This window comes from Narcine bancroftii, chromosome 1, assembly GCF_036971445.1.
Source record: "Narcine bancroftii isolate sNarBan1 chromosome 1, sNarBan1.hap1, whole genome shotgun sequence".
Taxonomy (NCBI): Eukaryota; Metazoa; Chordata; class Chondrichthyes; order Torpediniformes; family Narcinidae; genus Narcine; species Narcine bancroftii.
In genome coordinates, this window is record NC_091469.1 from 161,151,242 (window position 1) to 161,162,802 (window position 11,561).

The window sequence follows — 11,561 nt, forward strand, 5'->3', positions numbered from 1 at the left end:
TTATGATTCCTGTCTCAAAAACATACCAAAATGCTGGAGGAACTCCGCCGGTCTTGTAATGTCCATAGAAGACAGAGATCTATAACGTTCCAGGCCTGAGCCCTTCTTCGAAATGTTGGCAATATATTATTTATCTCCTATGACGCTGCGAGACCAGCGGAGCTCCTCCAGCATTTTGGTGTTTTTACTACAATCACAGCATCTGCAGACTTTCGTGTTTCATTTGTTCCCGTCTCCATCACTACCTTGAGCAGTTCATTTCCAGGCATCAACTCCTTCCTCTGTGTGTAAATGATTCAATGGTCAGATCACTTTCACCTGAAACCTAAGCCATGCAGCTTGGACACTCCTACAATGGGGAACTAAGTCTGACCGTTCCTAAATATGCTCGCAGAGGTAACATCTTAGTTGGGTGCCTGCCTGGTTGGTGGGAAAGTGAAAACAAAATCATGAACTTAAAATGGGAGCAATTAAAGGAAAATTTTATAAAAGTGCTCAGATTCAACACTTGAATAAAGAGAGAGAAACTGGTACCAACAACAGAAAGATTTGTCACCAGAATTGAAATAAAATTCTTCAGGACAGGGCACGGTTAGCATATATGATGCGTTACAACGCCAGTGACCCAGGTCTGTAAGGCATTTGTATGTTTTCCTGTGCCTGTGTGGGCTTCTTCCAGGCGCTCTGCAAAAATGTACAATGTTGAAGGTGAGTTGGATGTAATTGGGAGGCACAGGTTTAAACGGCCAAATTGGCTTCTACGGTGCTGTAAATTAAAAAAAAAGAAATGCATGGGAGGTGGTGATTTGGAATACGCCTGCCAAAATATGTAATGGAAGCAGGTTCAGTTGTAACTTTCTCAAGCGATTTGGATGGAGAAATTTTCAGATGTGCAGGTAAATTCTTTCAAAACTGAGGATTGGTGGGCTGAATAATGTGTCATTTCACAAAATGGATACATTTCTCGTATAGAGGGAAAAGTCTCAGTATTTCTTATCTTCTGCTTTCTCCATTGTGATAGTTAATTATTCAGCCAATATTACCATCGGCCCCGAAAAGCGGACTTTCAAGATCTTAGGCCTTGAACCAGGAGCCACCTACAAGGTGGAAGTCAGAGCCTTTACCAAAGGAGGGGACAGTCCCAGCAATGCAGTCACAGTGACCACACCGTACAGCCGTAAGTCTATGGCATCATGTTACCCAAAGCTTCCTCTGATGGGATGTAATTTGTCTTTGTTTTGTGGGATGTTAAGAATATAAAAAGTGGTTGGAACTCAGTCAGCTCCCCGAGCCTGCCGTTCATTTAAATGGTGGCTGATCCAATCTCGACTACAACACCACGTTCCTATGAGAGCTGAAGCAGGAATAGCCAGTTGTCACCTCGTATGAAGAGTTGGTATCCCTGACCCCCTCCAGTTTATGAAAGGAAATAAAAATGGATTAATTTAATGCTTGCATTGTGCTCATACATGAATTAACTTGTTGTAGGCAGGTGTTTAGTCATTTTTGCAATACTAGGACTGGGTCAAATGGTGCTATGAATTACTTTTAGATGGTGCTCCCATGGATATTCTCACTCATCACACCTTCTGAATACAAGAGCAAATATGTCTTGCTCCAAATTTACAGGGCCTTGCTCAGCTGTGTCCAGTTTTGGTCTTCTTTTCCAAAAATAATGCCCCCCAAAAAAATACTTGCCTGCCATATGGGAGAGGAACAAAGGATCAGCGTGGGATGGTTGGAGTGTTGTCTGTGAAGACATTGGATTGCTTAGGTCTGTATTTGTAGCGTTTAAATAAACCAGAAGAAATCCCATGGACTTTCTCCAGAACGTTTTTATATTTTAACAAGCTAAATACTGGGGTGCGTAGGAGTGAGAATTCCCTGTATCCTGAGATACGAAGGACTGAAACTGACTCTTGAGTATTGTAACCCTTTGGAATTCTCTACCACTGAGAGCGTGGAGGGAGCATCACTGAATATATTTAAGCAGGTGCAGTGAAAAAACTCATCAGGTCATGCAAAATCCTTTGGAAGGATAACCAAAATTTCAGGCCCGAGTCCTTCATTGGGAAAATAACGATGCTGTGTGTCCTGCTGAGTTGCTCCAGCATTCGACCCCAGGATCTGCTACTAAAACTCTTCAAACTGGGCTTGGATCTCCTGGAACAAAAAACTTAAAAGGAGTCCTGATCTTATTGAATTGGGAGTAAGCTTAAATTACCACTGTCCTTCCACTGATCCAACGTTAAGATGCAGTTCCTTTCCTGCAAGAACCTGTTAATATAGAAGATGCCAGCACAGTACAGGGCCTTCGGCCCGTGATGTTGTGCGGTGACCTACTCCAAAAATACTAAACCCTTCCTACCTCAAAACCTTTTTTTTTCGTCCGAGCATGTCTAATTCCCTTAAATGCCCTTCCTAATGTTTCAGCCTCCACCCCCATCCCTGGCAAAGCATTGCAGACACCCACAATTCTCTATGTAAAAAACTGTAGCCCTTATTAATTCCCTAAAGTTTCCACCCATCACTTTGTACAGATGCCCTCTCGTGTTTGCTGCTCCAGCCCTGGGGAAACAGGTGCTGGCTGTCTATCCTATCTATGCCTCTCAGAATCTTGTAAACCTCATCCTTCCTCGCTCAAAAGGAAAATTCCCTAGCTCTTGCCCCGTAAGAAACATTGTCCAATCTAGGCAACATCCTGGTAAATCTCCTCTGCACCCTCTCCACAGCTTTCCTGTAATGAACTGAACATATTCCTAATGTGGTCTAACCAGATTTATTTGTTTTCTTTGCCATCAGCCGTTGCTCTGATCCTCGGTATTATCCTGCCCCTGATCGGATTTATAGTGCTTGGAATTATGCTCAGTATCATCTGCTACCAAAAGCAGGAATGGTGAGTTCCTTTGTATTTACTTCCTTCCAGTGACTGAACAAAGCTTCCTTGTAATGAACGTTCAAAAACGCAACCTTCTCTCCTTCCTTGCATTTCAATATCACCTGCATATATGGCATCTAATAGACCCTGAGCCTGTGTACTGGATGATGTATCCCACACACCTGAACCTGGGCACTGGGTGACACGTCTCATACTCCGACCCTGGACCTGTGTACTGAATGATGTATCCCACACACCTGAACCTGGGCACTGGGTGACACGTCTCATACTCCAACCCTGGACCTGTGTACTGGGTGATGTATCCCACACACCTGAACCTGGGCACTGGGTGACACGTCTCATACTCCGACCCTGGACCTGTGTACTGGATGATGTATCCCACACACCGACCCTGGGCTTGTGTACTAGGTGATGTATCCCACACACCTGAACCTGGGCACTGGGTGACACGTCTCATACTCCGACCCTGGACCTGTGTACTGGATGATGTATCCCACACACCTGAACACTGGGTGACATGTCTCATACTCCGACCCTGGACCTGTGTACTGGATGATGTATCCCACACACCGACCCTGGGCCTGTGTACTGGATGATGTATCCCAAACACTTGACCCTATGTACTGGGTGACACGTCTCAGACTCCGACCCTGAGCCTGTGTACTGGGTAACATTGCTGACATGACAACCTGATCCTGGACTTGTGTACTGATGACATTTCCTGAACCATGCCTGGGCTGTGTTTCCCATAATGTAACCAAATCTGCTACTGCTGAGGGTGGAACTGTGATGCACTCTTAGGAATGAAGGCCACAGTCCGGGACACAAAACTGTGAGAGCATTGGGTGGGATTCCCTCCTCTTCCCTTGCTCCCTGTCTGCTTGGGAGCACCAAACCACTGACTTCTGAACATCTTTTTCAGGATCAAAGACACATTTTATCCAGATATTCCTGATCCAACTAACAGCAAGGTTTTTCAGGATGAACGCTTCTTTCAGGTACAGTGATGGGAATGTTTAGTCTCTGAGGATTATTCACAGACTCAGTTACTGAACGGGTTAAATGTTAATACTCGAAAGTGCTTGTGCGTGTACGTTTGTGAATTTGATGAGAATAGGCCTGTGTTTGTAGCATTTGAATACATGGATGAAGAATGCAACATCCTCAGATTTATTGTCAGAGCACATATGTGACATCCCTGAGATTCTATTTCCTGTGGGCCAGGCAGAATTTCTACTTATCAGTAGCATGAAAAGATACGTATACAAAAGGGAGAAATGTTAACTAACTATGCAAAATACCAAAAAAATATTCAGTAATAAATAATGTGGCAAGTAAGAGTCCTGAAATGAGTGCGTTTTTTTGTTTAGAGTCTAATGCTGGAGGGGGTAGCAACATTTACCTGACATTCCTTTAGCTTTTGTGTTGTCGGGTGATGACATTCACGGTAGGTTTTGGGGAAATGATCCTAAAGCTAAAATGGATCCTTCTCAGTTTTCCTTTCTGTTTCTTTCCAGGGAATGAATTTATGCAAAACTCTGGAGCCCAAAGATTGCACACTCAATGAAGTGCAGGTTGTGGAGGACAAACCCATCATAGGGAAGGTTAAAGACATCAAGGGAGAAGAACAGAATGAGGATAAGTCTGAAAATGAGACTCAGCATCAAGCTATCTTAACATACCAACCAAGCAGGACATCTCGCGAGACGTCCGGGGAGCCAAACCCACCATTTGAGGCTCCAGCCCCATTAGTGCCATGCGTTTACACCAGTGAAGTAACGTACTCAAGTATATGGAGCCCTGGATGTCCCCCACAGGAAGCAGCAGGGGTGGACCAGATGGAGGATGGAACAGAGGTCATTGTAAAGTCTGGATACCAGCCCCAGATCCATGCGGCCTCCAACCTCACAGGAGAGATAGAACCTCCTGACTTAACGCTTCATGTGAATGGCTATCAGCCACAAATGCACAACAAATCCTGGAGCCTCAGTACTGGAGAATCGCTGCCAGTGGAGCGGGAAGCCATCGGTAGTCCAACCTCCATCAATTCTCAAGCGTTCCTGATTCCGGAGATTTTGGAAAATGAATTGAAATCCAGTGGCAAACTGTGGTCGCTATCCTTCTTCAATTCCAGAATATCTTCAAACTCCCAACAGTAGTTCCGACCACAGCTGAAAGGGGAGGGTGAAGTTGAGGCGCAGTTTCAATCTTTCACGTTAATCTCTGCTCAGTGGCAATCTACTCATGGCGACACACTAGCGCAGTATAGAGCTCGTTAAAAATCCATTGATTTCATGGCCCCCTAATCCTCTTTGCAAGGTTTCCGGGGTTGTAGACAGGAGGACCGACTTGCAGAGACCTTGTATGAGGGTCTCCAACTACATGAATCAAAATGAGCTTCAGAGCCCTCAAGCGAATGGACTCTGTGCACCTTGCACACACTAATTATATTCCTTTAAGATGTAACACCAGATAACTATGGATAGCCACTTTACAATGGACAATGCACAGGCAGGGACTAAGTCTGGTCTAGTATCCTGAGAGATAGCTATTGATGTTTCCATTCACCTGCTATAGGAGGTGTGAGATTGCCAGGGAGAAGCGAAGCCTGACTGAACTTGTAACAGGATGGGTTTCCTGGCACACTGAGCTCTGGATTGTAAGCCTACTTCATAACTGAACTAACCTGGTGTAGGAGCTACCCATAAATGGCAAATTGATATGAACTTTGTGGCTCAGCACTCACCGTCTCTACGTGGAGCCCCATTCACTCCCCATAGGCAGCTGAGCCTCAGACGGAAGGTGGTCAGGGTACAGAGCCAACCTGGTCTAGTCTGGTTGGCAGCTGCTGTAAATCTTCCGCCTTTAACGGAGGATTGTATCAAAAGATGTGTACCACTTTATTCATGTTCTTCCTCTATTTATCGAAAGATATATGCTTCATGGTCAAGGCGTCAGCATGCTGATGTTATGGCCAGTTTAAATATCTCCTGCTTATTGGCGTACGTCTACAAACCAGCCAAATGTGTGCATTCTGAGCCCAAGGTCTGGGTGTGACCGTCCATGCAACTCTTCAGTCAGGAACAAAGATTTCATCTGTCTTTTCTTGAAGTGGGTGGGGACACCCACTTCAAAATATTTGCTGACATTTCATTGACCAGAAAACAATTCTGATCATCAGCTAGAAAAGCTCCATGCCTTGCCCTCAAGAATAGAGTCCAGGAATGTCATGTCTGAGAGATGTTTAGCATTGGTTAAAATGGTAGCAATTCCAGAGAGGCAGTCTGTGCTGTCTATCCAGTCAGTTTGGATCTTGACTACAAGTATTTGTACACACGCGTTTGAGAAACTCAGAAGGTCTCGCAGCGGTCATAGGAGGTAAAGATCTATATTACCAAGGGCCCGAGCTCTTCTTCAAGGAATAAGCAGAGAACAGGAAGGTGCAAGAATAAATAGTTCTTTATTTTTACGCCTTCCTCTTCTTTGCTTATTCCTTGAAGAAGGGCTCGGGCCCAAAACATTGGTAATACATCTTTACCTCCTATGAAGGCTGCGAGACTGGCTGAGTTCCTCCGGCATTTCTGCGTGTTTTTACTACAATCGCAGCATCTGCAGACTGGTGTTTCACTACAAGTGTTTGAAGTCAGCTTGATTAGTTCACCACATTGTAGATCCTAGATTTCAAGTGTCAGTTTACCTCTTCTCCATTGGCAGGGAGGAAAACAATGGGAAGGAAGTGTCACTTTGTAGCACTAAAATATTTGGGGGAAACTCAGCCTTTACTCAGAGATCCCCTTCATAATCTTAAATACCTCTTTCAAATCCCCCCTCAACCTTCTACACGCCAATGAATAGACCCAGTCTACTCAATCTTTCACCGTATTCTAGATACTGCAATCCAGGCAACATTCTAGTAAATCATATCTGCACCCTCTCTACCTTATTGATATCCTTCCTATAATTTGGAGACCAGAACTGCACACAGTATCTAAATTTGGCCTCACCAATGCCTTGAACAATCTCAACATCATCTCCCAGCTCCTATATTCTACGCTTTGATTTATAAAGGCCAGCACACCAAAAGCCTTCTTCACCAATGCCTTGAACAATCTCAACATCATCTCCCAGCTCCTATATTCTACGCTTTGATTTATAAAGGCCAGCACACCAAAAGCCTTCTTCACCACCCTATCCACATGAGAATCCACTTTCAAAGAATGATGAACCGTTATTCCAAGATCTCTCTGTTCCTCTGCATTCCTCAATCCCCTCCTCTTCACTGCATATGCCCTGTATTGATTATTCTTCCCAAAATGAAGCACTTCACACTTATCAATATTAAACTCCATCTGGCATCTTTCAGCCCACTTTTCTAAGCAGTTTAAATCCCTTTGCAATCTCTGAAATCCACAACTCCACCTATTTTTGTATCATCCGCATATCTACTAATCCAGTTTACCACTCCATCACCCAAATCATTAATGTAAAAATGACAAATAACAAGGGTCCTATTACTAATCCCTCATCACCGGCCTCCATTCTGACAGATAGTTATCCACCATGACTCTCTGGCATCTATCTTCTAACCATTGTTGAACCCATTTGACTATCTCAAAATCAATACCTAGCGCCTAAGCCTTCCTTACCAGTCTTCTTCACATGGAACCTTATCGAAGGTCTTACTGAAATTCATATAGACCACATCTACTGCTCTACCTTCATCAACTTTCCTAGTCACCTCCTCAAAAAATTCAACAAGATTTGTCAAACATGACCTTCCCTGCACAAACCCATGTTGGGTGTCCCTGCCTCTCTAGGTACTTATACATACCTCTAAGAATACTTTCCATTAGTTTACCAACCACCGACATCAAGCTTACTGGCTTATAATTGCGAGGCTTACCCCACAAACCCTTTCTAAACAAAGGAACCACGTTTGCAATACGCCAATCCTCCGGCACTATGCCCATCTCTAATGACTTTTGAAAAATAAGTCAGAGCCTCCGTTATTTCTTCCTAACGATCCTGTAAAAATCCCTTTGGGATCCAGAGACTTATCCACCTTTACCTGCTTCAAAAGCTCCAATACCACCACCCCCCCCCCCCCATTCCTGATCCCTACATTTTCCATAATTACACTCTGCTTCCCCTATCCTGCACGATTCATTATCCTTCTCCTTAGTGAAGACCGAAGAAATTGTTCAAGATCTCCCCCATCTCTTTTGGCTCCACACTCAGTTGATTCTGATTCTCTCGGGGGCAGATTTGACCCCTCTCTCTCCTTTTGGTATTAACATATTTGTAGAAACCCTTTGGATTTATTTTCACCCTGCTTGCTATAGCCATCTCATACCTCTTAGCTTTTCTAATTTATTTATTAAGATTCTTTTTACAATCAATGTATTTTCCAAGCAACTCGTTTACCATATAACAATTTACAGTACGGAAACAGGCCATATCAGCCCTTCTAGTCTGCACCGATTTACGCGAAACTCCACTAGTTCCACCTACCTACTCCCTGACCATAACCCTCCAATCCCCTCATGAGTTTAATGTACTCATCTAATCTCTTAAATGACAGAATTGACCCTGCCGCAACCACCTCTTCCGGAAGGTCCTTCCACTCAGCCACCGCTCTCTGAATGAAGAAGCTCCCTCTGATGTTACTTCTAAAGTTTTGCCCCCTAACCCTTAACTTATGACCCCTAGTTCTAATCTCCCCTACCCTCAGGGGAAGAGCCTATTCATATCTACTCTATCTATTCCCTTCACAATTTTAAATACCTGTATCATTTACACCTTGTTTCTTATATTTAGTGTAGGTCTCCCTTTTTAAATTGAACCAGATTTTTAATATCCCTTGAAAACCACAGCTCCCTTGAACTTTTGGCTTTGCCTTTTATCCTAACAGGAAGATAAAGATTCTGTACCCTCAAACAAATTGTCCCAATCTACTCCTCGCAAGTCCTTTCTCATCTCTTCAAATCTGGCTTTCCCCCCACTCAAAAACCTCAACCCTAGGCCCTGACCTATCCTTTTCTATAAATTACATTGAAGCTAATGGCACCATGATCACTGGACCCGATGTGCTCCCCCACACATACCTCGTCACCTGCCTATCTCATTCCCCAACAGGAGATCCAACACTGCCCTTTCTCTAGTGGATACCTCAAATTCTAACCCATCCAGCCCTTTCTAAGAAAGCGTCTCTCCTAATCTATATTAGGAAAATTTAAATCTCCCACTGACACAAATCTGTGCTTATTCCAAATCTCTGCCATTTCCTTAAAAATTCGCTCCTCTATTTCCTGCTCCCCATTAAATGGTCTATAATACACCCCTAGAAGTGTAACTACCCCTTTCCCATTTCTCAATTCCACCTATACCGCCTCCCTAGACGTGCCTCACCGAAGCACAGCTGTCATATTTTCCCTGACAAGCAATGCTACACCACCCCCTCTTTCCCCTCCAATTCTATCACACCTAAAGCAACAAAACCCTGGAATATTTAGCTACCCATCACATCCCTCCTGCAACCACATCTCACGAATCGCCACCACACCATACTGCAAGTTTCTATCCACACCTTCAGCTCGTCCACCTTCCTAGCATTAAAGTAAATGTATTTCAAAGATTTCTCACACTTTTCTCTCCGTTTGGCCCTATCTTTACAGTCAACTATTATTTTTTGATCCTCTCCCGTCCATTCTAAATGACAAACAGCACTGAACCTGGCCCTGAATCTTGTGGCACAGCGTGTCAAATCTGAATTTAAAGGTGGAACTTGATTTCAAAGAAGTGAACCATCAAGTTTGTTTAAAAATTAAGTAAAATTCTTGTAGCCTCTTCCCACACAGCACAGAAAACAGCTATTAAGGAAGGAGCAAGGAAACGGTTCTTTGCTTCACTTCAAGAGAGGTTGCGTTGATTTGTTATTGAGAGCTCGTCTGGTTGTTTTGTGTCACATTATAGTGTCCAAAACTGCTACTACATAAGAGCAGGTTAAACTGATTTGTCTCTTAAAAAGAACGACCATTTGATATTCAGCCTATCAAGTCTGCCCTGACATTCAATCATGAGCTGATCCATTTCCTCACTCAGCCCCACTGCCCGGCCTTCTCCCCATAACCTTTGATGCCCTGGCTAATCAAGAACCTAACCATCTCTGCCTTAAATACATCCAATGACCTGGCCTCCAACAAATTCCTCCCTCTGGTTGAAGAATTTTCTCCACATCTCTGTTCTAAGTGGTTGCCATTCAATTGTTAAACATTTAAAATTGTACAGCACGGTAACAAGGCCACGAGCCCGTGCCGCCCAATTTACACCCCAGTACGTTTCGAACAGCGGGAAAAAACCGGAGCCCACGGGGAAAACCCAGGCAGACACAGGGAGAACGTACAAACTCCTTACAGACAGCGCGGGATTTGAACCCTGGTCCCGATTGCTGGCGCTTTAACAGTGTTGCACTAACTACTATGTCTGCTGTCCTGTTTGGTTAGAGAATAAAAATTAGACTGCACTTGTAAATACCCCCCGTAAGTATTATTTGACCCACGTACAAGTTTAATGTAATGCCAAACAAGGAATTCAATCAGAAACATCTGTACGCACATTAAAATAGGATGGCAAAATACCGAGTCCAAATCGAGCTGGAAGGACTAAAGTGAAAGCAAAGAGTAAGCCAGTCGCACTCTCCTATTCACCGAGGTGGGGTTGAGTTTGATGATCTTGTTGACCATTTTAAAACAGGGAACAGATTAAATCAACAGGCGAATGCTCTTCTTTTTCTATAGTTGAGAAAAATGAAAAACAATTTCAACCTGTGTAGCTGAGATAAAAATATGTACAATGTCTACAGCAAGAATGAGCCTCTTGAACAAAGGCTCAGGGTTAGTGAATCTTGTCTTCAGGTATCAGCCTCTCTAGTTGTGTCCAAGACCGTGATTGAAAAACTTCTTGTCCCCTTTATTATCGACAAATCTGTCTAAACCAGTTGTGTGTTGGGTAGACACATTTGGGAACATATCCATGAGCTTTTAATACATCACCAGATGAGCTCTATTGCCCTTGGATGTTCTGAATTTATTACACTACAGCTTCTGTTTAAATTCAAGAAATATAATGTTACAGCTGGAATGTTTTTTAAATAAAAGATTCAATTATTGCCATTACTCTCAAGTCTCTTTGTATGAAGTGAAAAGAGTCAGGAGCCTTTTAAAATTGGATTGGCGATGGGGGCAGACTTCTTTTAGAATACACGCTCTGTGCCATGTTCCGTGTAACGAGCCATTACCTGCTGCAGAGAGCGGAGATTGGCTGGTGTTCCCCTCACCAATGTTCTGGGTCCAAACATAGAAGTGAACTTAATCATAAACATGCACCGCCTCCACTCAGCACGGAGGGACACGCAACACTATTGAATGGCAGTGGGCAGGTTGGCTGGCCGAATCAAAATTTCTGAAACAATTACAAAAGAACAGTAATCCCTTGTCTGTGAGAATTTATGACCTTTATGACATTCCATCTATACATTTTAGAGTGTAATTCACCAGTATTCTGCAACATCCTGGATGATCTACCATCATGAAAACCTCTTCCTGACAGACACCAGCAAGGAAAGGCTCTCAGTTTCTCTCGAGGTTATTCAAGTAATGCAATG

At 43.6% G+C, this 11,561-nt stretch overlaps 1 protein-coding gene across 10 annotated transcripts in view; it reads left to right on the forward strand.

Moving 5' to 3' along the window:
• Nucleotides 1-11,073, forward strand: part of lifra (LIF receptor subunit alpha a) — a 280,918-nt gene extending 269,845 nt beyond the window's left edge. For all 10 annotated transcript variants that reach the window (XM_069883753.1, XM_069883832.1, XM_069883762.1 and 7 more), the window contains 4 exons: nt 1,022-1,177; nt 2,803-2,896; nt 3,822-3,897; nt 4,417-11,073. In XM_069883753.1, coding sequence (XP_069739854.1) covers nt 1,022-1,177; nt 2,803-2,896; nt 3,822-3,897; nt 4,417-5,058 — 968 coding nt within the window. In that variant the 3' untranslated portion in view covers nt 5,059-11,073. The remainder of the gene's footprint in view (nt 1-1,021; nt 1,178-2,802; nt 2,897-3,821; nt 3,898-4,416) is intronic.
• The last annotated feature ends 488 nt before the right edge of the window (nt 11,074-11,561 follow it).